Genomic DNA, 22,257 nt, shown 5'->3' on the forward strand with positions numbered 1-22,257 from the left:
GCAATTGTACGCACGGCGACGACGATGTAGCCGACGGCCAGTATCGGGACAATAAAACTGAACGATAAGGGGGTACCGCGGTGCTCCAATCCGAATGGGTGTATAAAACGGTACCGATTACCGGGTGGAGGGTTTCAGTCTCGACGTAACAGTGCTCTTGTACGGTCGAGAATAGTGTGCTGATATCGCGTGTTCGTCAGGTCCACGATGACCTTCGAGGACTTCTGCGGTGGTCCGTTCTGGGACGAGGAGTTCGTGTGGGATATTGACAATCCGAACCTGACGTTCTGCTTCCAGCGCGTCATCCTCCAGTGGGTACCGTGTGCGTTTTTGTTCGTGTTCTCCATCTACGACATCTTGAAGATTACCGGGAGTCGGTACCGTGACATACCATGGAACTGGTACAACCTCTCGAAGATGCTAGTGATATTCCTGCTCATGTGCATGTCCTGGATCGATCTGGGCATGGTGTTGGGCTACCAGGATGAGCAGGGCTTGTACGATGTGCAGATTCTGACGGCCGTGTTCAATGCGTTGGCTTATGTGAGTGTGAGAAATAGAGGAGTGCGATAGTGTGATGCGTGACGAGTGGAAGTAATGCTGTGTGTATTTGTTTGTTCGTTCGTTCGTTTCCCTTAGATGGATTTGCTTGTGTTGCTGTTCTTCATGCGAAAGTATGGAGTTCGTACGTCGGGCACGATGTTTGTGTTTTGGTTCCTGCGCATGTTCTTCGGCATCATTCAGCTCCGCACGGAGGTGATGGAGAACGATAAGCGACCGAACGCGATCGGATCTGGCGATACGGTTGACTTTTGGGAGTATCAATACGTCAGCTACATCATCCAGTACTCCTTGATCTGTTTGATGCTTGTGCTGGAACTGTTCCCGGACAAAGCACCCAAGATCAGTCATTACCCCGAGTCTAAGAATCCTAATCCGGAGCTTAAATCGAGCTTCTTCTCCAAACTCCTGTTCCTGTACTTCGATGCGTTCGCCTGGAAAGGTTTCCGTAAACCGCTCACGATGGAAGAGATGTACGACATCAACCCGCAGGATACCTCTAGCGAGCTAGTCCCACCGTTCGACAAGTACTGGAACATGAGCGTCGTCAGCGGGCGTAAAAAACAGATCGCCGCAGACAAGAAGGCGGGCAAAACGAACATCGAATACAAACCACACTCCGAAACGAACGGATCATCCCTGTACGCGATGGTGCGGGCGTACGGCGCGCCATTTTGGTTCGCGGGAATGCTACAGCTGGCGATATCCGGACTCCAGTTTGCCTCACCTTATCTCATGCAGTATGTCACGCTTCGTCACCCTCGTCGTCCCCGATAACGTGACGTCAATCTAATCGATTGTGTTTATTTATTTCCTTTTCCCGATACCGTTCGTTCGCAGAGAAATGATGGCGGTTATTGCACTGGACGGTCCCGTGTGGAAGGGCATGCTGTTGACGTTCGCACTGTTTGCCGCCTCACTGCTGCTGGCACTGCTGAACGGCCAGTACTACTACAACACCTTCCTGAGCGGATTTCGCATCCGTACCGGGTTGGTGAGTGCGATCTATCGGAAGGCGCTGCGCATTTCGAGCGCGGCCAAGAAAGACACCACGGTTGGTGAGATCGTGAACCTGATGGCTGTCGATGCGCAACGCTTCTTCGAGCTTACGTCGTACATGCACATCCTATGGTCGGGTGTGTTGATCATCGCCCTTTGTGTGTACCTTCTGTACGATATTCTCGGTGCAGCAGTATTTGCTGGACTGGGTGTGATGATCCTGATCACCCCCGTGTCTGGAGTGATCGCGACGAAGATGCGTGATGCTCAGGTGGCTCAGATGAAGATCAAGGATGATCGTGTGAAGAAGATGAACGAAATACTTGGCGGAATCAAGGTGCTGAAGCTGTACGCGTGGGAACCAAGCTTCCAGGACTCGATCCTAACAGTGCGTAAGGAAGAAATTGGAATTCTGAAGCGCATGGCATACTATGGAGCAGGTATCTACTTCACCTTCACGATTGCACCGTTCCTCGTTACGCTCGTGTCATTCGCCGTGTACGTGCTGATGGATGATGAGAACATTTTGGATCCACAGACCGCGTTCGTGTCGCTGGCTCTGTTCAATATTCTTCGTTTCCCACTCGGTATGCTTCCCATGATGGTAACGTTCTCCATGCAGGCTTGGGTATCGGTGAAGCGTATCGATAAGTTCCTAAACAGTGCCGAGCTGGATCCTAGCAATGTGACAAATCACAAGAGCGACGAAGCTCTCACGATCAAGGATGGAACGTTTTCCTGGGGAGATGAGACACCAACGCTGAAGAACATCAACCTCTCGCTCAAGAAGGGACAGCTATCGGCGATTGTTGGTACGGTTGGAACGGGTAAGAGTTCACTGATCTCAGCTCTTCTCGGCGAGATGGAGAAGGTTAGTGGAGTGGTGAATACGGACGGTTCGATCGCGTATGTCCCACAACAAGCCTGGATTCAGAATGCGACGCTGCGGGACAACATCCTGTTCGGTAAGGCATTCGATCAGAAGAAATATGACAATGTGATCGAGTGCTGTGCGCTGAGACCTGATCTTGAGATGCTTCCGGGAGGTGATACGACGGAGATCGGTGAGAAGGGTATCAACCTTTCCGGGGGACAGAAGCAGCGTGTTGCATTGGCTCGTGCAGTGTATGCGGACTCTGAGATCTACCTCTTTGATGATCCTCTGAGCGCCGTGGACGCTCACGTAGGCAAGCACATCTTCGAGAAGGTGATTGGACCATCGGGAATGCTTGTGGGCAAGTCTCGTCTTCTGGTCACTCACGGCATCTCTTACTTGCCATTCGTGGAAAACATTTTCGTCGTTAAGGATGGAGAGATCTCAGAGAGCGGCTCATACCAGTAAGTTTTAATGGTGGACATTGTTTTGATAGAAGCATTCTCATGAATTTTGTTCAAATTAGGCAACTACTCGACCAGAAGGGTGCATTCGCCGAGTTCCTCACGCAACACATCCAAGAGCTTGACGAAGCCGACGAAGACGGTAGGTTGATGACGTTCAGCGTTCCCCCCAAAAAAAAAGAATGTTATTTAATCTGGCTTCTTCCCCCACAGAATTGATTCAAACTTTTAACCTTACTATTTCCTCACCAGAAATTAAGCTAATCCAAGAATCGCTCAAGGACGAAACGGCCAAACGTATCGTGGAACGCTCCCTGTCCGTGCTGTCTGGACGATCGGGTGGCAGCAACGGTAACCAGCGCAGGAAGCGCATCAGCCGTCAAGAGTCGAAGGCAAGTGCCAAAAAGGAGGATCCCATCATACAGAATCTGGACAAGGCGACACTGATCGAAAAGGAAGAATCGGCTACCGGTGCAGTAACGTGGGCCGTTTACAAGAAATACGTCACGGCTATTGGATTCCAGTTCGGGTTCTGGTCGGTCGTGTTTAGTGCAATCAATCAAGGCAGCGGTATCTACTCGAGCATGTGGCTTACCGATTGGTCTGAAGATCCGGAAGCAATTACTGACACTTCGGTGCGCGATATGTATCTCGGTGTTTACGGCGCACTGGGAGGAGTTCAATCGATCGCCCTGTTCATTGGATCGGTCTTGCTGGCGCTGGGCTGTTTGAAAGCGGCTGAAGAATCACACAACAAACTGTTAGAGAGCTCCATGCATATGCCGATGTCTTTCTTCGACACGACGCCACTCGGACGTATCATCAATCGCTTCTCGAAAGATGTGGACGTGGTGGACAACATCCTACCAGCCACCATCCGTGCCTGGCTGTTGATGTTGTTCAGCGTCATCGGTGTGTTTATCGTGATCGGTATCTCTACGCCGATTTTCCTCGCGATCGTACCACCGCTCATGGTGATCTACTACTTCGTGCAGCGATTCTACATCGAAACGTCACGGCAGCTGAAACGGCTAGAGTCCGTCACCAGAAGTCCGATCTACTCACACTTCGGCGAGAGCATCGGTGGACAGTCAACTATCCGTGCCTACGCTCAGCAGGACCGTTTCATTAAAGAGTCTGAGCATCGTGTGGACTACAATCAGCTCGTGACATATCCAACTATTCTGGCCAATCGTTGGTTGGGAGTACGATTGGAAATCATTGGAAGTTTGGTGATCTTGTTTGCGGCTCTGTTCGCCATCCTGGCTCGAGACACCATCGGCCAGGCAACGGTAGGACTGTCCATCAGTTATGCGCTGCAGATTTCCAATGTGTTGAGTTTCCTCGTGCGCATGACGGCTGAAGTGGAGACGAACATTGTTGCGATCGAGCGTCTTGAAGAGTACACCGTACTACCAAGAGAAGCCGAATGGCAGAAGGGTACAGTCGACAAGGCATGGCCCGTTGAAGGAAAGGTCGAGTTCAAGGACTATCAGATCCGCTACCGAGAGGGTCTTGATTTGGTCATTCGAGGTATCTCACTTGCAGTTCGAGGAGGAGAGAAGATCGGTATCGTCGGACGTACTGGAGCAGGAAAGTCCAGCTTAACACTTGGTCTCTTCAGGTATGTAGTCCATAAGAAGTTTTGTCAAGATATCGCACTTACAATGCTCTTCTGTGCCTTTTCATCTAGAATTGTTGAAGCGGCCGGTGGACAAATCATCATCGACGGGCTTGACATCTCCAAGATGGGACTTCATCAACTTCGTAGCCGGTTGACGATCATTCCACAGGACCCGGTTCTGTTCTCCGGTACTCTCCGGATGAATGTGGATCCCTTCAATAACTTCAGCGACGATCAGGTGTGGAAGGCTCTTGAGCTATCCCATCTTAAGGCGTTCGTGAAGGGTCTTACTGCGGGTCTGGAACATGAGATCGCCGAGAACGGTGAGAATCTGTCGGTTGGACAAAGACAGCTCGTCTGCTTAGCACGAGCTATCCTGCGAAAGACGAAGGTGTTGATTTTGGATGAGGCTACGGCGGCCGTAGATCTGGAGACGGATGACTTGATTCAGGTAAGGATGGACTTGACCATCAGCTCTTGGAAATATTCTAACTAAATCTTTTTTTCTCGTATCCTCGTCCAGAAAACAATCCGTACGGAGTTCGCCGACTGTACGATCCTCACCATCGCCCATCGACTGAACACGATCCTCGACTCGGACCGTGTGCTGGTGCTCGACAAGGGTTTGGTAGCCGAGTGTGACTCACCCCAGAGCCTGCTAGCGAACCGAGACTCCATCTTCTACAGCATGGCAAAGAACGCCGGTATCGTAAGCTAATGATCGACTCAAGCATTGATGCAGTGTGAGTGTTCAGCTAGCATAGGAAGATCAATTTTGTCTGTAAGTGTTAATAGTTTAGCGTGTTTGTCCGTACTTCTACGTCATTAGCTTAAGCACGACGAGTGCCATCGAAACCAAATAAAGTTTCCAAAAAGCCTTAACCTTTGCTAACATTGTTTATCTTTATATGCTCAGGTGCCGAGCAGATTAGTACATCGGTAGACAACCATTATCGACCTCGATACGAAATTATACGACAACCCATTTGTTTAGGCATTTACGACCTGTTGGCTAGATTACAACAGCCTACGCAAAGGCGATAACGGTTTGTGGTTGATTTTTAACTTTTTGTTGCTTTTTAACATTTTGTTAAACCAAGGAAACGTTGCCTTAGGTTTCGTAGTTTTGCGTTGTAGTGTAGAAAATTGGTACAAATAGCGAAGAAAATTGTTTGTAAACGAATGCACTCTACTACGATGAATCACAGCTTCGTTTAAACTTAGCTTCTGATTGAGTGTTGAAAGAGATTGCAAACAAAACGATTTTTTTTTTAATTCGTCAACGACAACACTGATATTAGTTAAGTAATCTCTTCTTTTGAAGCGCTGTACTAGATAAAAAAGCATCAAAAATAAATATTCCATATTAAAACCCTGATAGAAATAATATGAATGCATATTTTTGCACTTCTTAATCAAATCACGAGGCATTATTTTTGAAATGGCATAAAAGGCAATAAAAATGTAATTGTAAAACCTGACAACCCCTTTTTAAATTAAGAAGCGCAGATGAAACGCTTAGTTTTGAAGTATGGTTGAAAAACGCTTCGTACGTGCCACACAATATTGCGTTCAAGTGGCCTTTTCACTAGATGGCGCCGCAAACCGATTAAACGGGAATATGTTTAGAATAAATTATTTAAATTTGTTGTATTATTTTCTTCCAGTAACTTACATACGCTCAATGTGTTGGTTGAAAGAGAAACAGCTTAAATTTACAAAAAACTATACGTCGAAAACAAAATCGGAATGAAATATTTCACACGGTTTAAGATTACAGTGCTGTGCATGAAAGTGGCACCTGAGACCTTTCACGCTTTAACAAAATTTTTGTTTTCAATTTTAAAACTAGAAACGGATAAATACATGTTGAATTTTTTTTAATAATACTGAAAATTTTATTTACCATTCGCCATCCTTATCAAATAAAAAATTAAAAAGGTATTTTCAAGCCGATAAAAATAAATAAATATGTGTAAGAAATGATTAATATTTTTTAATATGAGAACATTCATATTAAAATTAAAATCTTAAACTAACTTTATTTATATAAGTTTGATTATGACGGCCTAACGCCCCATGATTTTAAACTTAGTAGAAATAACATTTATTCCCAAAAGAAAGCTGTAAGCCAAACATAGATTTTTGATTTCCTTTATTGAAGGAGGTTTGAAAAAAAAACAAATAATTTTATCAAATATGATCACCAATATTAATTTTAATATTATTAATAATTTTATGTTATTTTTTATTATGACGGCTTGAAGCCGTGTTGTCAGCACCGCATGTGCTGACGAAATACAAATGCCAAACAAAAAACAAAAAATCACAAAAAATTACCAAGGTATTTCCTCCCTGATATTTCGCCTTATCCCGGGCGTGCTCGGTTAAATAATATTATTTATTAGACAATAAAAATTTATGAAAAGATAATTTAGGTAAAAGACTCGAGAAGGCCCCCCCCTGACGAAATTTGTTAGGCGCTGTAGGATTTACGCCTAAAGATATGCAATCCGCAGTACACGTTGCGAGAGCTTCACAGTGAGCTTTCAGTGTGCTTTCAGTGTGGTCAAAATTGGTTGAAGAAAGTCGAATAAAATATTGTTATTATTTGATTAAAATCCCCTCTCCGCTAACCGTACCATTCATTTTAGGTTACAGGGGCTTCGTACTAGTTTTCAGTCGCACTAGGGGTGAACAATCGGGCTTAAAACATGCACGGCGTTCTCGGACGGTAACGGAACAGTAATTCGATGAATACTTGTTACCGGGCATAGATATTCAGGAAAGGATGAAAAATAAGATTATCAGCATTTCAAATCGCATGTAACAATGTATATTATCATGTTCTACTCGCTGTCTATTGTCAGTATAAAGGAACAATGCACAATGTTTACATCAAGTGGGTTTTGACCATACAGAAATCCCACTGTACAACAAAAATGACAGGCCACAGTGCTGCACACAAAAGATTCTAGGGGGGGCCTTCTCGAGTCTTTTACCATAATTTAAGTCCAAATGTTTTTCAAATATGCTTAGATAATTTTAATTGCCAGTAGCAAGTATTTTTAAACAACTCGTTCGATAACACTCTAATAGAAAGATTAAAAAGATAATAAAAATATTAAAAGTAAATTGATTCGAAACTGCTTGTGGTTAAGGTATTGTTTGTAAATATGGAAAATATCCATGTAATCACGGATAAGTAGCAACGTTATTAAGCTCCAGTTTATCGTTTCAAAATTGAAACATGTTATTCAAAAACTCAAAAAATCAAAACGTTAGAAAATAAATATCTTACTGGTTTCCCCATAAAAGCATAAAATACATCAAAACGCTTCACCTGCATAAAGGGGTAGCAATACCGCAATAAGGGTGAAAAGCACACCAGGCGAAGCGTTTCACCCATCGACCCGATAAGCTTTCTCGTTTGCTCTCACATGGAAGCTTCCAAACTTCGTGGCGCCCGATCGGCAAACCCGAAGTCTCCGGCAAACGAACACACACACACGGACAGCCCAACCACATCACCTTCTAGTGCACGCGGCCCTTGTGTCAGTTTTGTTTCTACGCAGCACTGGCAAGCACGGTGTGTGGTGCCATGCCGTGGCCATGCGAATGCCGTGGCCCGTATGCGAAGTGCTCGATTTTTTAACGTCGTTTTTCGTTCGAATAAGTGCGCGCCAACCGACGGTCTCAAAACCAGCCGTACTTTGATTGTGTTCGTGTGCGGAAAACCGGTGCCGAAAACGAAAAATCTTTCCAGACGGTTAACGGAAAAAACGAAAAGATTTTTTTTTTTTTTTATTCATAAAGAACGGCCTGGCCGTATTGCTAAACGAAAAGATTGTTTACTGTGAATTTCTACTGTGCGTTAAGTTGTGTAAAAAGAAAAAGTTAAAAGTATCGTTTTCCACCACCCGGTCGGTGTATACATATCAGGAGAGCAGAGGTAAAGTGTGTAGAAAGGAAAAATCAGTGGCTGTTTGAATTTCCCCGGGATCACACCAATCCCGGGACCGCCACTTGAAGCGTGCTCAAGTGGAGAAGCAAACGGCCACAGAAAAATCAACCCGGCCCCGGCAGTCTAGTGCCGATAGCCGTTTAAAAAGGACATTAAAGAAGTGAACGTCGGCAGAAGAAAAGTGAGAAGAAAAATCAATGAAAAAAATGTGAAATTTTCCACGAAAATGATGATCCGTTACTGTAATCGATAGCGACATTAAAAGTTTGGTGACGGAAAATTCAAAGCGGTAAAATCATAACTTTTCCTCTCAGTAGTCAGATCAGCAAAAAAAAGGAAGGGAGAAAGAAAAATCTGGAAAAGCTGGCGGGCTTTTCCACGCGTCCCCTAGCGCAACCGGAAACACATGCTGGAGCCGATTCAAACCGAGCAGTTTAAAGTGCCTTTCGTTGGTGGTAGTTAGTTTTCCTCGGCGGGCTCGGCGCATTTTTCCTTCGCAGAGCAGAAGATCGAGAGAGAGCGAGAGAGAGAGAGAGAGAAAGCAATCAACCGTTTTCATCTTACACTAGTGTTGGTGGTTTGTTTTCACTTTTCACGTAGCGTTGTGTATACGCGCGCGCCACATTTCCTTCTGTCGGTTGGAAAGCTGCCCTAGTGTGTGTGTATCGCTTAGTGAGTGCCTTTTTCGCGCGAGTTTTTCCGTGCGTGCGTGCGTGTGTTGTTTGGTTGCTGCCGTGTTGTTTGTGTGTCGCTCATCGCAACAGAACGGGTCACCGTAACGCAACGTCGTTCCGTGTCGCAAACGCGCGCTCAGTCTTCAGCGTGTGTCGTGGCGTGTTTATCGTGGCGCGCTCCCTACGCCGAAATCGCGATCGGAAAATCAACTTAACGACGGTTGTATCCGGAAAACGAAGCAAGAGAAAAAGGCGTGAAAAGCGGGTAAGAAGCTGCAGAAAAAAAATTGTCTATTAAATCAACAGCGTGGAAAACGAATGAATTTAAAACAGAAAAACAACCGTCGACTAAAAGGCGCGCGAAAAGTGTCTCCCTCTTGCCGCCGGTCTGTTGATTGTGGTGTGTATGTGTGCCCAGTGGATTGTTTCACCCCACTTTTTCACTCCTTCCCTCACCTCCTACGACTCAAGTGTGAAGATAAGTGATAAAGCGTGAGGCTGCCGGGTCTTGTTCGTCGCCAGTGGGCAGGTTGTGTGATAACATATGGTAGCGAAAAACCAACCCCTCCCGAGCGTGTGCTGAGTGCCGATGAAGGCCACCCCCATAACGTATGGTCCGGGAGCCGAGGGGTTGTTGGGGTGGAGTGAGAATTGGTGGTGCACCTTGAAAAAAAAAACAACACGCCGAAGAACGACGAGCGAAGAAGAAAACAAAAACATCATCAACGATATCGAAAGCTGGCTTCGCGTGTGTTTTTTTTTGTAGCTCTCGCCCGTCTTTCCAACCCCCCCATTCCTAGAGCATTCATCGATCGATTCGATATGCGATTAGAACCGGGCACCGGGCCCAACGCGTGTGAACAAAATTGCTAAAGTAGGCAGTGGAAAAAAGCAGAAGAAAACACTTCATTACTTGCGTAACACACACACACACACACAAACACGCCGAGTAAATCCGCGAGCTTGCACCGGAATTTGACTACATTGTGTGTTGCATGCCTGGCCTGTTTGTGGGTGGTCGGCCGGCAGTGAGACCGAAGCAAACTCACAACCGAGAAACAAACAAAAAAAGAAGAGGCGCATCAACACTGAGCCCTTTGCTGAGCTTTGTGGTAGTAAATAGAAAAAAATGTATTCATTCGCTGTTTATGTGTGTGTGTGTGGTTGTGTAGTGGTGTGCTAATTTCGTGTGCTAATAAGATGCACCCGTTGACGCTACCGTTCTCGATGGCCTCCCTCGTGCGTTGTGTGGCAGGTGCAACGTGTTCACCATTGCAAAGGTTGTTCGATACGGGGGTGGTTGTTCGTGGGGTGATGCTACTTTGAATGTATGTGCATGTGCAGCGACCGATAATCAAAAGCACGACGAACCGGCAACAATAGAAACGGTAGCGCGCACAAATACGCCAACAAAACCCACGAAGTGGTGCGGTGTTCGTGATGATCCATCATAGTTCTTTGATGCTTACGTCCCTGTTTCTTTTTTCTTCTTGCTTATTACTTTAACTTCATCCAGGTTTTGTGTTTGTGTGTGGTGTGAGAGTGTGTCCCCGTACGGTGGAAAAAAAAGAACGCGTAGTGAAATAGTGAAAGACGAGCGACTGAACGAGAAGTGTCAAAACCGGGTTTGACAGCTGCTGGCGGTAAACTGGAGCGTAGTAGACTGCTGCTACTAGCACAAAAAGAGGTAAGTTGCGCTCACGTGATCTTTTATTTGGGGGAGAGTGAGAGATCGAGGGAGTGGGAGAGTTTACTAACAGGGACAGCCAATATTTTATTCTCCGATTGCAAAATATGCGGGGATGACTTCATTCAATTTTTTTTACCAAAAAGTTGTTGTAAGATTCCAATAAACCACTTTTTTATTGATTATCTTATTAATGAAGTAAATTATTTAAGTATGAAAACGTTTGTTAAAAATAATGAGAATTATGAAAATATTTCGAGAAATTGTTGAGCATGCCCAGTAGTGTAACATCATGCAACACATAACAGGCATAGGTGTCCAATTCTCTATCTGGACGTTTTTTTGGGCTAAGACTCCTGTAACGCTACAAGGTAATAATTGGATTGACGTTCTCGCAGTTTCTTATTACCACTCGGAAATCCTGAAGCCTCTCCCGTAAGCTTCCTTTCCACGTTGTGACGCAATAGTAAGCCCCTTGAGGCTTCTCTCAGAGTGGGGACCACACGCTAGGCGCTATGTGCCAACATCTGCACTTGAATCTTTGTGCCACCAATTTTTAGTTCTTGATATAAGGCAAAAAGACAATGTCGAAACCTTTCGAGGTCCCAAAGAACAAGAACAAAAAATCTCAAACAGTGCAGTCGTTTGTTAAGATTCCTGAGATCACTGAGATCTGGCTCTTGCCTTACTGTGAGCCTAAGCATGGACCTGTCGGTTGTTGGTTCTTCTGCATGAATTTTCATATTTTCAATGCCCATCCTGAGTCTTAGCGTACTTGACCGTTTATTACCAACCACGTGCATCTCATGAATGAACTCTTTTGCTTGCTTTTGCGTACTCGTTTCCTACCCTTCTGCATACGGATCCTCAGCGTTAAGGGTTTTATCCAATCCTCAAATCGATGGAATATTATTTATAATTCCAGTATTACGGCATGACGCCGTATTGTCAACACCGCATGTGTTGACGATTACAAATTCACATATATTAACAAGGCATTTCCTCCCTGTTATTCTGCCTTATCCCGGGCATGCTCGGTTAAAATCGATGGAATAGTTCCCTGAATATTTGTTAGTCAGACATTGTTTAAGATTTGTTGATTGGTGATGTTGATGTTGATGTTGATTTTAATTTCTTGAGAAAAGCTGAAAATAAGTTACTTAAGAAACAGTGAGTTCGCAACCTCGCTTGAAAAGAATGTTTGAGATTTCATTTGGAAATTGATAGAATCCCCACGAATAGGTGGCTTTTACTTCTATTTTATTCTTCAGCACTAGTAAACAAAGATTAAAAATAAATTTAAATTTTTATAAAAAAATTAATTTATTGTAAAATTTGGTTTAAAGTTGGTAAATAAGTTGAACACAGGATAACTTTTTTAGAGCAAGTTCAACTTTTTTTTTCTTCACTTATCAAATACACATGCATCGTTATTTTTGAGGTGACACTTGCTCCAAGTTCAGTCTAAAAATACATCGGAACAGAAAAAAATGAAACCGAACAACGCAAAGGTTCATCCTGCCCATTTTATCGATCGTAAAACACGGCCCAAACCCGGTCGGTATCGTGCGGCCGACAAACTGACAGTCTAATGGGCATTAAATCGTTAACTAGCGGTTGAGGGAAATTAATTTTGCCAACCAGCCGAATTGCCTGCCGGCCATCGTGCAATCTAATATAGTGACTAATCGGCCCGCGAGAGTACATAAAAATCGGGAGATGAAAATGATCTAGTGGAGGTAAAAATGTAAATTCCGCTTAGTTGAGACTAGTCTGGAGGACTTTTCAAGGGAACCATTAGGTTGACTAGGTACCCATGGTTCAATTATGAACACACTACTGAAGCAATAATCAAATATTACCGAACTGATGCCGAGCGGTTTAATGGCACTCAACGACCATTACTAAACGGGCTAGTAGTTTTCGTTCCGTCCTTGGCTTTCGACACCTTTTCGTGCCTTCTCGCGACGTCCATTAATCTGCCGCATTTTCTGAAGGGAAAATGGGAACACTTTTCCCGCCCGGTACCATGACAAGACATCGTCGATTGACAGCACTGTCAGCTCGAAGGTAATGGCGATTGCGGCAGATGGAGCCGCCATGCTTCAATGAGGTTCGATTGCATGTTTCGCCCTGAGAATTCAATTACAAGACAGCACACATACACTTTCTTGTACAACATAAAGCATGGTACGCGTGTAAAATAATTTACATGACCGTTTACAAGCAGAACAAACGCGCGTACCGGATGCTTTTAGCACAGATATTTACTAGAACATGACATTTATATGGGCAGAACATCATCACTCTCTCTGGAGCTGGAGCAAACACAACCGACCTCGCGCTCAACAAGCTTAGCACCGTGCGAAGACGCTAGTCAACTATCCATAAAGCAATTATGAATCTCAGGAACAACCAGCCAGCTCAGCGCTTTGCATTGCACGGTCCAAAACGATGTGCCGCGTACGTTCGAGACTCACACACCCATGCAGTTTTTTCTCCCTTCAAGCCGGCCTCATGCTCGCCTCCTCCGGTGGCTATCCCCGTGACGAGAGTCGCCGCATAAAACACACAAATAAATAGCTGCAACATGGCAATTGTCGTTATTTACCACACGACTACCACCACCACCACCACCATCACCAAGGGTCTTCCAGGGATTTGTGGAAGAAGGACGCGGGGAGGGGGGTGGATAGCTTTGGGCCGGTCGGCCACGATGAAGCGCTGTGTGCGTGTGTACACAAGTATTCAATTAATGCTACCGTGTACGTCACAGCATGCAAACACGGGCAACAACAATGCGACCCCAGCGAGTCGTACCCGGCCGCTTCTTCTCGCGCAGTTACTTAACGTGTGTGTGCGCCGCTCCGGGCACATGACATTGAAACGGAACGAATGCGGATCGGGAACCACTGTTGGCCGCCTGGCCAAACCGAGAGGAAAAGGGTGAAAGCGCTCAACGGCGGTCCGTCCTCTGCACCGTGATGTGACCTCGTTTTAGTGACTGGCCTACGTAGGACCGCTGTCAAGAACAAGCTGTCAAATCTGCGTTTATAGTAAGCCGGTGGAGTACTTGAGAAGCGCAAAGTATAGTAGATCTTTAGTAAATGAGTATTGGAACGCGGCCCGGGCTGGACTTGACCTCCCTCGATTGGCACGCAGCACGAGCCTGCATTAAATCGTTGCCTAACGAAGTGATTAATCAATTAACACCATGTTTGGGGTGTTTTGTGATGGGAGAGAGCGCCAGCACGCTTTTTTTTATGGACGCTTGGTCTTGATTTGTGTTTTGATTTTTGCGCCTTTTTTCTTGCTGTATCTCTCACGCCCACCGACCAAGCTGTGGGGTGATGATGGCGAATGGGCGTGTAAAGCGAACCACGAATAACTACACTCACGTGCCACGGGTTGTGCGAGTGATGATGATCTGTTGTAAATTGATCGGCAAGTTTGTCTTGCTTGACGAAGAGAGCAAGCGATGTTTACGAGCGCCCTTATGACCCAGCGCAGGCATCTTCTCAAGTGCGTTTATTGCAGTGTGACTTCATGGGTATGGCGTCGGTAGCTTACTGGCCGGGTAAAGCACGGGTCATAAAACGACAGGTGTGAATAGGGCCGTAAAGGAAATAAAAACGGAAATGTATTCAAAAGTAATTCAAACCAGCTTAGAATCTAGTTGCACCAAGCTCGTAAACATATATTTTTAACGTCACAGACTGTTAAGAGAGCTGGAGTTTAAGAGGGAAGCCACATCAGTACGTTTCTTAACCTACCTAACGAAGAATCAAATGTCTGATGTCTTGTGCATTACAACCATATAAATCACCAATCGGTTTTTCGAGTTCCCTGTCTGATCAAGTCTCAACATAAGCCCGTAGGCCCCAATCATGAACTTCCACGGCGTTGACAACCGTGACCGACGTGTCGTTGCCTATGCTTCTCCCGATCGCCTGCTCTTCTGCATCATCTCACCGACCACGCGGTCGAGGTTCGAGTTGCCGGAGCAGGTTGTTAGCTGATTAATTGCCACGACGACGACGACCACCATACCTGGTTGGTGCGGTTTGCGCGGTTAATTACAACATTTTTCTCTAGCGTGCGACGCACCTCTTCCCAGTTCTTCTTTTCTTTGCTTATCGCTTCGAACGTCTCCCAGCTCCCCAGTTCTACACAGTGCGTCGATGCGTTCTATAAATTGTACATGATTTATTAGCGTCCACCTCGACACCACTTGCAGGTTGCGCGATATCAATGGCGTACCAGGGTCGCGTGCTCAACTGCAGATCCCGACTGGACGTTAGTTCCCTGGGAGCTGTACACACATTTACGAAGCAGCGATTAATTGTTTGCCTATGCAAATGCGACCGTACTACATGAGCAAATGCTGCCGATGAAGTAGCTGTGAACTTCAGAACTTGGAGTACACTAGCGAAAACCTGTAAATAGCATTCAAGAATCGAGTATTGTGCGTAGATCTCCAGCGGGGTGGTCTCTCTAAATGACAGCTACATCTCCATATCCACTACAGCAATGACACTACAGTTTGACATTAAGATGTTTACTTCGACCCTTCCGGACGCTGTACATGCTGAGCCCGGATATTGTAAGCTGGCACCGACTTATCATGACTCTCGCCAGGATTACTCGACTGCCCATTGGACGTAAACCATTATCATAGCCTCATTTCGTCATTGTTTCGTCGTTATCACAGCTCCCCTACCGGACAAACAGCCGATGCACTCACACGCGTTGCAGTTCCATTGTGCAACGTTATCGCCGTTCGCTTCCATTTTTCGCAAGCTGTCCAATAGATTGGTGAGTGGAAAGCATTGCTATTCCAACTAGGGTCTGTGGTCAGAATACATTAGGATAATTATTAAAAAGGCATATTACAAAGTAGGCTATGCAGCAAACCATGCCACAACTCACCAACAGTGCTCTGGTTACGCTTGATTAGCGTTCGAAGGAGGAAGGAAAAAACGAGTTGATTACTTACCATTTTGGCCCTCTATTGTAATGGGGCCTACCTCAATGTGCATCGTCGAAGAACTAAAAACCCTTTCGGAAGGAAAGTGAAACTAAAACCACAACAACACCAGCGTGCAAAGCTCCCGGTAATCGAAGACATCTCCATCAAACATAATCTAGTTAGCAGCGTATGTGTGTGTGTGTGCAAATAGAGGACGTGTTTCTTCCCGCAAGATTGCAGTTCCACAATGGGTTCCGTAAGGCGATTAGATGCAGAAAGCGAGATGGCCACTTTCGCCACCACCTTGGCGAGCTTCGTATCAATATCAGCCCTTGGAGAGCGGTGTGGCTGACAGCAGTGGCGAAAGTGTCCACAATAAAGGGAACATTGTGATACAGAAAACCTAACCTCAAACGAGAAATCTAGCAGGCAATCAACCGTAAACCCACCACCTTCATCTTCTGAGAGGGCCTCGGCCCAAAGTTCTGAACCTCCCAGCGGATGCAAGAAATCATACCCATTGAACGGTGACGGTTGTGATTGTACGACGACGTCGTCTCCATAAGTATGCACCGTTTGAACATGAGTTTTTGCACCGCCAAGCGTAACTCCAGAACTCTCCAATGTCACAAAGCATCTGGGGGGTTCATGGTGTGTTACGAAGCACATGTGGAGGGCCTCAGAAATTGTCACACAGAGTGGGAGGGGGGGCAAAAAAGCGGTATCATCGTCTGCGCCTCAATGCGCATCGTATTTGAAGATCACGTTGGCAGCTGGGAGCTCAGGTTGGGTTCGAATTGTGGTATAGTATTTCGTCACGATCGGAACCCTTCCCTGTTCCTACCCGTAACCTCCCAACCAAAGGTATGTTAGTAGTTTTCACGTACGTTCTAGCTTCGTGTGTTGTTTTTCCACAACCGTTTTTTTTTTTAAATGAATTCAACCACCACCTCCCAGGGAGGCCAACAGCGACGTGTGGCCCCACTCGGAGATGCGTGTGGTCGTGGGCTTGACGGGTACCAGTACACAGGCACTAGTACGAGTATATCGCACGTTTCATTAGGTCTTGGCCGGCTACTGTACTGTGTATTGTACCTCCAGCTCTCTGTATGTGTAGCGAAATGCTTCGTTTTAGGTTATTATGCACTGTTTTTGCTGGCGTTTGTGCCTTATTTCTTTTTTTTTTCAAATTCATTGGAGCTTTACGCGAAAAGAACACTGCGTTTCACAAATGCTATTGCCTCGTTCAGCCATTTTTTTTTTATTTGCCTCTCCGCTTGATTCCATGGTGGACGAAACGAATTTTGCCTCCGGGGTGGATTTTCAACTTGCGATTCGTTCTTAATACACTGGAATGCTTTATTTTAGGCTTTCTCTCTGCGGAAAAAAGGGGAAAATTTCACTCACAGTCAATCCATCCCGGAAAAAGGGGGCTCATTTGGGGTTTCAGTTGGAAAGCGTTTAGTCTGTCGTGCCTGCCGCCACGTTTGTCACTTTCGTTCGAATGAGACAACTTACTCGCGGGGTCCATTTGTTTCGCTCTCGCTTTCGTGGACACGTTGCCGCCATGCTCATTCGACTGTGCCAAGCCTTTCTGGATGCAAATTGTGCTATTTACTGCTGGTGGTGGTGAAGATTAATTTGAATTATTTTTTTTTGTCACTCTGTATGTGTGTGTCTGTGAACTTTCTCTCTGTGCGTATCACACTTTAATTGCTTAATGCACACATTTAAAGTTGTGTTTCGTATTTGATACATTTAACACCTTTTGCTTGAGCGCATCGCACAGCAATGTGGCGTTAATTTGTTTTCAATCCAATTAGCTTCCATACGGTCTTGATTGTCCGGCCAACCTTTTGTGCGGATCGCCATCGGAAGCCTTCAAAAACACATGACATTTATCGGCCACTGAAGCATAATCAACCTGTTGCGTCCGATCGAGCCTTTGGAGGTCTGGACACCTGGCGCGATGCTATCAGCCCGTTTCGGTCTACTTGGCCCGATAATGTTTATCCTCAAATTGCAGCCCCCCTCGCGTGTACTTTTTGTGTGAGTACTTTGAAAATGAGGAAAAATTATTTAAAATGACACCCGTCCACACATACGTTGCATTTACCCGTGACAGTTTCTGGGGACTGTTGCCGGTGTCCCACCGTTTTAATCGCTTCAAAAACCTTCAAAGTAACTCCTTTTTTTGTTGTTGCTGCTGCTGCTCTGGCAGCCAGTTCTGCTGCTGGTGCGGAAAATGAGCGAAATTTGCTGACTGCCATGGTTAACAGCCGAGGCGGGGATCAGGTTGGGGCCAAAGGAGGGTGATGAATTATAGCGTTGAACTCACTCAACCGAAGGCGGCCGATGAAAAGCGAAAGAAAAATGTCTCTTTGTGACTAATTAATTTCTATTACGTTTTTTTGTGGCTGGTTTAGTGTTTTTTGAGCGCTATTTTGGAACTTTCTTTATTATGCAATTTTTGGTTAAGCAAAAACAAAAGCTTATTTATGGAAACATACACACACAAAATGGATTTAATTTATACAAAGATTTGTAAATTAATTCAAATTTATATTTAAACAATTTTATACAAAGATTTGTAAATTAATTTTACAAATCTTTTGTATAAAAAATATCGAGTCAAATTATTAGAAAGAAAAAATCTTAAATTTTTTTTGCAAATATGAAAATAATACTTGAGGATGGAACATTAAAAAATATTGTTCCGTCTCTTCTTCACTTTTTTTTACTCAAGCCTGTAAAGTAAAGAGCACCTGCTCTTGTCTACCCGGCATGACTTTCCGAACTTCCGTTTGATAAGTTATCAGGTGAGGTGATTTTTATCTTTCAAAGTTTACTTCCCTCTTAGCGAAAGCGGAACATTTGCAACATTCAATGCTCTTTCCTTTTTTTAACATTTTTTTAAAGAAAAAAAGCTATTCATTTTTATAATAAATTCCTAGATTGAATTTTATTTCTACACATACATTATCATTCTTAAAACAACAACCCCAGTGCCATAAATCCCTTCTTGTTCACAGGGTGGAGATTGTCGCGTGTACGTATCGGGTCGTTCCATATTGAAACAAGTGTTTTCACTTCGATTACGATAACACGACGGCAGCCAGGAACGTGCTGGAGATTTCGAAACAACAACCCAACGGCTACAAGTCATTTCAGTTCAAGTTGACGTACCAAAGGGGTACAGCGCACCGTAGCAATCGTAAAAACACGACTGAGATAAATTTACAGGACAGATACCTTTCAAACGCTGAGGTGGAGCCAGTTGGGTCGATTTATTCGAGGGTTATTGACAGAACATTATTAAGCAAAAGTTCATTGCTTTACTTTAAAATGTATTATTGCTTTAGTCATTAATTTTTAGTCATAAGTAATTTAAACTACATTATCATTTGTTGCTTTCGAACCAATTAAGGATGGAACTATAGAGTTTGAAATTAGAACAAAATTAAGGACGCAATTTTTATCCCATTTCTAATGCGGTTTTAAGTGTTTTAAATTGCAATTTAATGTCATATTTAATCGAAAAATCATTCAAAATGCGATTTATAATCACTTTTCCAGGTTGACTAATCCCTGAATCGTTATGCTAATCACACCACATCCTGCTTATTAAAATAATAACTTTATTCTGACCGCTACGACCGCCCACTCTTCGATTATTCTTATCACTTAGAGATCTCAGTAAGTCTGTCGGTATCTTTTCGATTCACCTTTCACCTGTGATAGTGTGCTTGCTAGTGTTCAGAAGCGTACAAAGACGGGGAAGCTTTTTGTGCCATCTCACGTATCATTCACGTGTTGTGTGAAGGGTTCTTCACTAAACCCAGCGCCGCCAGTACCGGTTGTCTTGCTGATAATTAGGTTTTAATAGATTAAATGGTACATACAACCTCGCACACACACACGCGTGGCACGACACTAATGATGGGGAAGGAGACAATCTAAATGCTCTCCTTATGTGCGGGGTTAACTTATCGGTTGTGTAATAGTCATCTTTTACACGCTCTTAACTATCATAACAATGTGTACGTTTGCTTCTGTTCCAGGGGTTTGTAAGCGAGTGGTTGTTGGATATGATTGGAGAATATGAAACTGCATTTTGTATAATATAATTCCGGGATTTTTGAGCTAAACCAAGCTTCATGAACTTCTTCAAAAAATACATATATAAGAAATAAAATTATAGTCAAAGGGAAAACTGGTTGAAACCTTTTCTTAAGGTGAGACCAGAAGAAACTTAAACTGTAGTCAGTATCTCAACCTGATTTTGTTTTCTTTGCTTTGATAATAAATTTCATTATTTAAGTTTAATTGTTTTGACAACACAGGTAATAAATCTACTTGAAAAACTAACATAAAAATTATATAAAAAAAAATTAGCTTTAAAAGTTTCCTCATACACTGTTTTGGTTTGGTTCAATGTTTCAGACTAATCCAAAGCGGAATATGTTAAAATCAATTTGTTAAGAGAGTGTAGAAAGATAAGGGTTCGTATCGGCCTCTGTCGATCGGTTTTGACTTATACGACTGCTTTTAATTTACATTATGGGCCCTTCGGTAGCGTTGCTTAAAATATTATCCCTTGCTCCTTATAAATATACTCTAATTGCGACATTAAAAGCATTATGTGGCCTGAACAACTATGGGCTGAAGGACGGAGAATACCGTAAGCCGTTAATAAATATACCTTCGGAATGAATAAATGGAGAACTCAATCAAAAAGTCTTCTTTTAGCTTTCTTTTTCCTTGGCACTACAACCTCGAGAGGTCTCGGCCTGCCATTTTGTTACTTAATTTTACCCATAGTAAAGTAGTCGTAGCCCTACGTACAGGGAGGCGGTCTAGATGGGATTTGAACCTCGGTCCTGTCAATGTCATTAACTAACAATTAAAATTGCTATATAAGACGATTCGAAAGAAAAAAAAAAACCCAAACCCAAATATGTCTATCCACATTTATGTTTTTTCCTTGCATACTTTGTATCGTTTAATGTTTTATGCTGCGACCGTTTACCGAGCAAAGAAATGTCCAGCGCATTCATTCGAATCGCTTAGTGAGCAGAAATGGTGGACCAGCACACAAAAAACACAAACAAATTATATAAAATGATGGCCAAACCTCTTAGCTATGTTTACTTTAATGCTGGAAGAGTTTGTGTTGTTTTTTTTTGTGGCTGCTGCTGACGTGGGATGTAAATAAACCACTTTGTCACCCGCTGTGCGAGCAACCCGTTGTGGGCCCGAGAAGAGTGCAGATGACTATTGAGCGAAGGCTTCCGAAGATTAGACTACGTTTTGAGAAGGAATGATAAAACGAAATCCGTCTGCTAACCCGCTGCTTACAACAAGGGCCCGATTCTTGGAATGCCTGTGTGTGTGTGTGTGTGATGAGGTGCTTTTTTTGGACTCACTTTGACCACTCTTCTAAAAATATGTTGTCTTAATGTGGCTCTCCAACCAACAACAAAAAAACCCCCCTGGGTACCTTTCTTGTGTGAATACCGTTTAATGCCGGTGATCCCCGTTGACCTCATGTTAAATTTTGCTTGATGGGTTTTTAAATTGTACAGAAAAAAACGGTGCCGTTGTCAGAGAGGGCCGTCCGCAACAGCTCACAGACAGCTTTTTGATTATAAGAGCTTCGTTGCTAAATCTTTTTTTTTCTGTTTTGCTAAAAGACGTACAAATCCTCCCCAATATTCAAATGACATGTCAGAATACAAGCTCTCCCTTAAAGTCTCCTGTGTGATAATGCATCCCGTCGAGACACGCAACGAATTGCAGCAGAGGAAGATTCCAAGCACCAAGACTGCAACGGAAGCGACAGGAATTATTTACGAACGGCGGACTTATTTATTGCAGAAAGATGAATCAAGCTAATAACGAAATAAAATATGCACAATCAGGTGTTAAGAAGAGATTAATAAATTTGACAGTTACGTGCTCGTTCTCTTTTGGATTCCTTCTGCCAGGATGCATCTCCGAAGAAGATTTCTGCGAAAGAGATCATGCAATTCTAGATGGGAATCGTTTTTGGTAAACCGGATTCCCTGCCGTGGTTCAGTTTGCTGAATAGGGGTCTCGCCTGTTACAATGTTGCAACAAGTGCCTCAAGAAACCGGTAATATTATTATTTATTGGATTCCCGGCTTCTGTTTTCTTGCTCTCTCTCTTTTCAATCGTGATTTAAGAGCTGCTGTTGCATAAGCAAACAATTTTAATTTCATTCCAACATGGATATGCGCGTCGATTGCCCTTAGACGACCTTACCCTAAATGAGGACGCTTGTGGATGACGCGCATAATTCTCGAAGGCACACACACACACACACACACACACACACACTTCCCAGTGAAACAAAAGTGACAGAGGAGTGTGCACAGCACTCACCCGCTGCCACGATAAGACAGGTTGCCGCGGACAGCT

At 44.1% G+C, this 22,257-nt stretch overlaps 2 protein-coding genes across 8 annotated transcripts in view; both read left to right on the forward strand.

Annotated features, from left to right (window-relative positions):
- The first annotated feature begins 89 nt into the window (after positions 1 to 89).
- Positions 90 to 5,409, forward strand: LOC118512625 (multidrug resistance-associated protein 1-like). 2 transcript variants are annotated; one of them, XM_036057321.1, is made up of 7 exons: positions 90 to 543; positions 640 to 1,301; positions 1,402 to 2,898; positions 2,961 to 3,040; positions 3,151 to 4,522; positions 4,592 to 4,973; positions 5,046 to 5,386. In XM_036057321.1, the coding sequence occupies exons 1-7, from the start codon at positions 208 to 210 to the stop codon at positions 5,238 to 5,240; spliced, it is 4,524 nt and encodes a 1,507-aa protein (XP_035913214.1). In that variant the 5' UTR covers positions 90 to 207; the 3' UTR covers positions 5,241 to 5,386. The 2 variants fall into 2 exon arrangements, with proteins under 2 accessions (XP_035913214.1, XP_035913213.1); XM_036057320.1 differs by having other exon boundaries at positions 136 to 543; positions 3,112 to 4,522; positions 5,046 to 5,409.
- Positions 5,410 to 8,060: 2,651 nt separating this feature from the next.
- Positions 8,061 to 22,257, forward strand: part of LOC118510140 — a 45,264-nt gene continuing 31,067 nt past the window's right edge. For 2 of the 6 annotated variants that reach the window (XM_036051625.1, XM_036051621.1), the window contains exons 1-2: positions 8,065 to 9,425; positions 10,677 to 10,847. The gene's annotated coding sequence lies outside the window, so the exon portion shown is untranslated. Of the gene's footprint in view, positions 9,426 to 10,528; positions 10,549 to 10,676; positions 10,848 to 18,848; positions 21,962 to 22,257 lie in introns of those variants that run through there. The other 4 variants (XR_004905970.1, XM_036051622.1, XM_036051623.1 and 1 more) reach the window with 4 other exon arrangements.

The sequence above is a fragment of the Anopheles stephensi genome, chromosome 3 (assembly GCF_013141755.1).
Source record: "Anopheles stephensi strain Indian chromosome 3, UCI_ANSTEP_V1.0, whole genome shotgun sequence".
NCBI classification, from domain to species: Eukaryota; Metazoa; Arthropoda; class Insecta; order Diptera; family Culicidae; genus Anopheles; species Anopheles stephensi.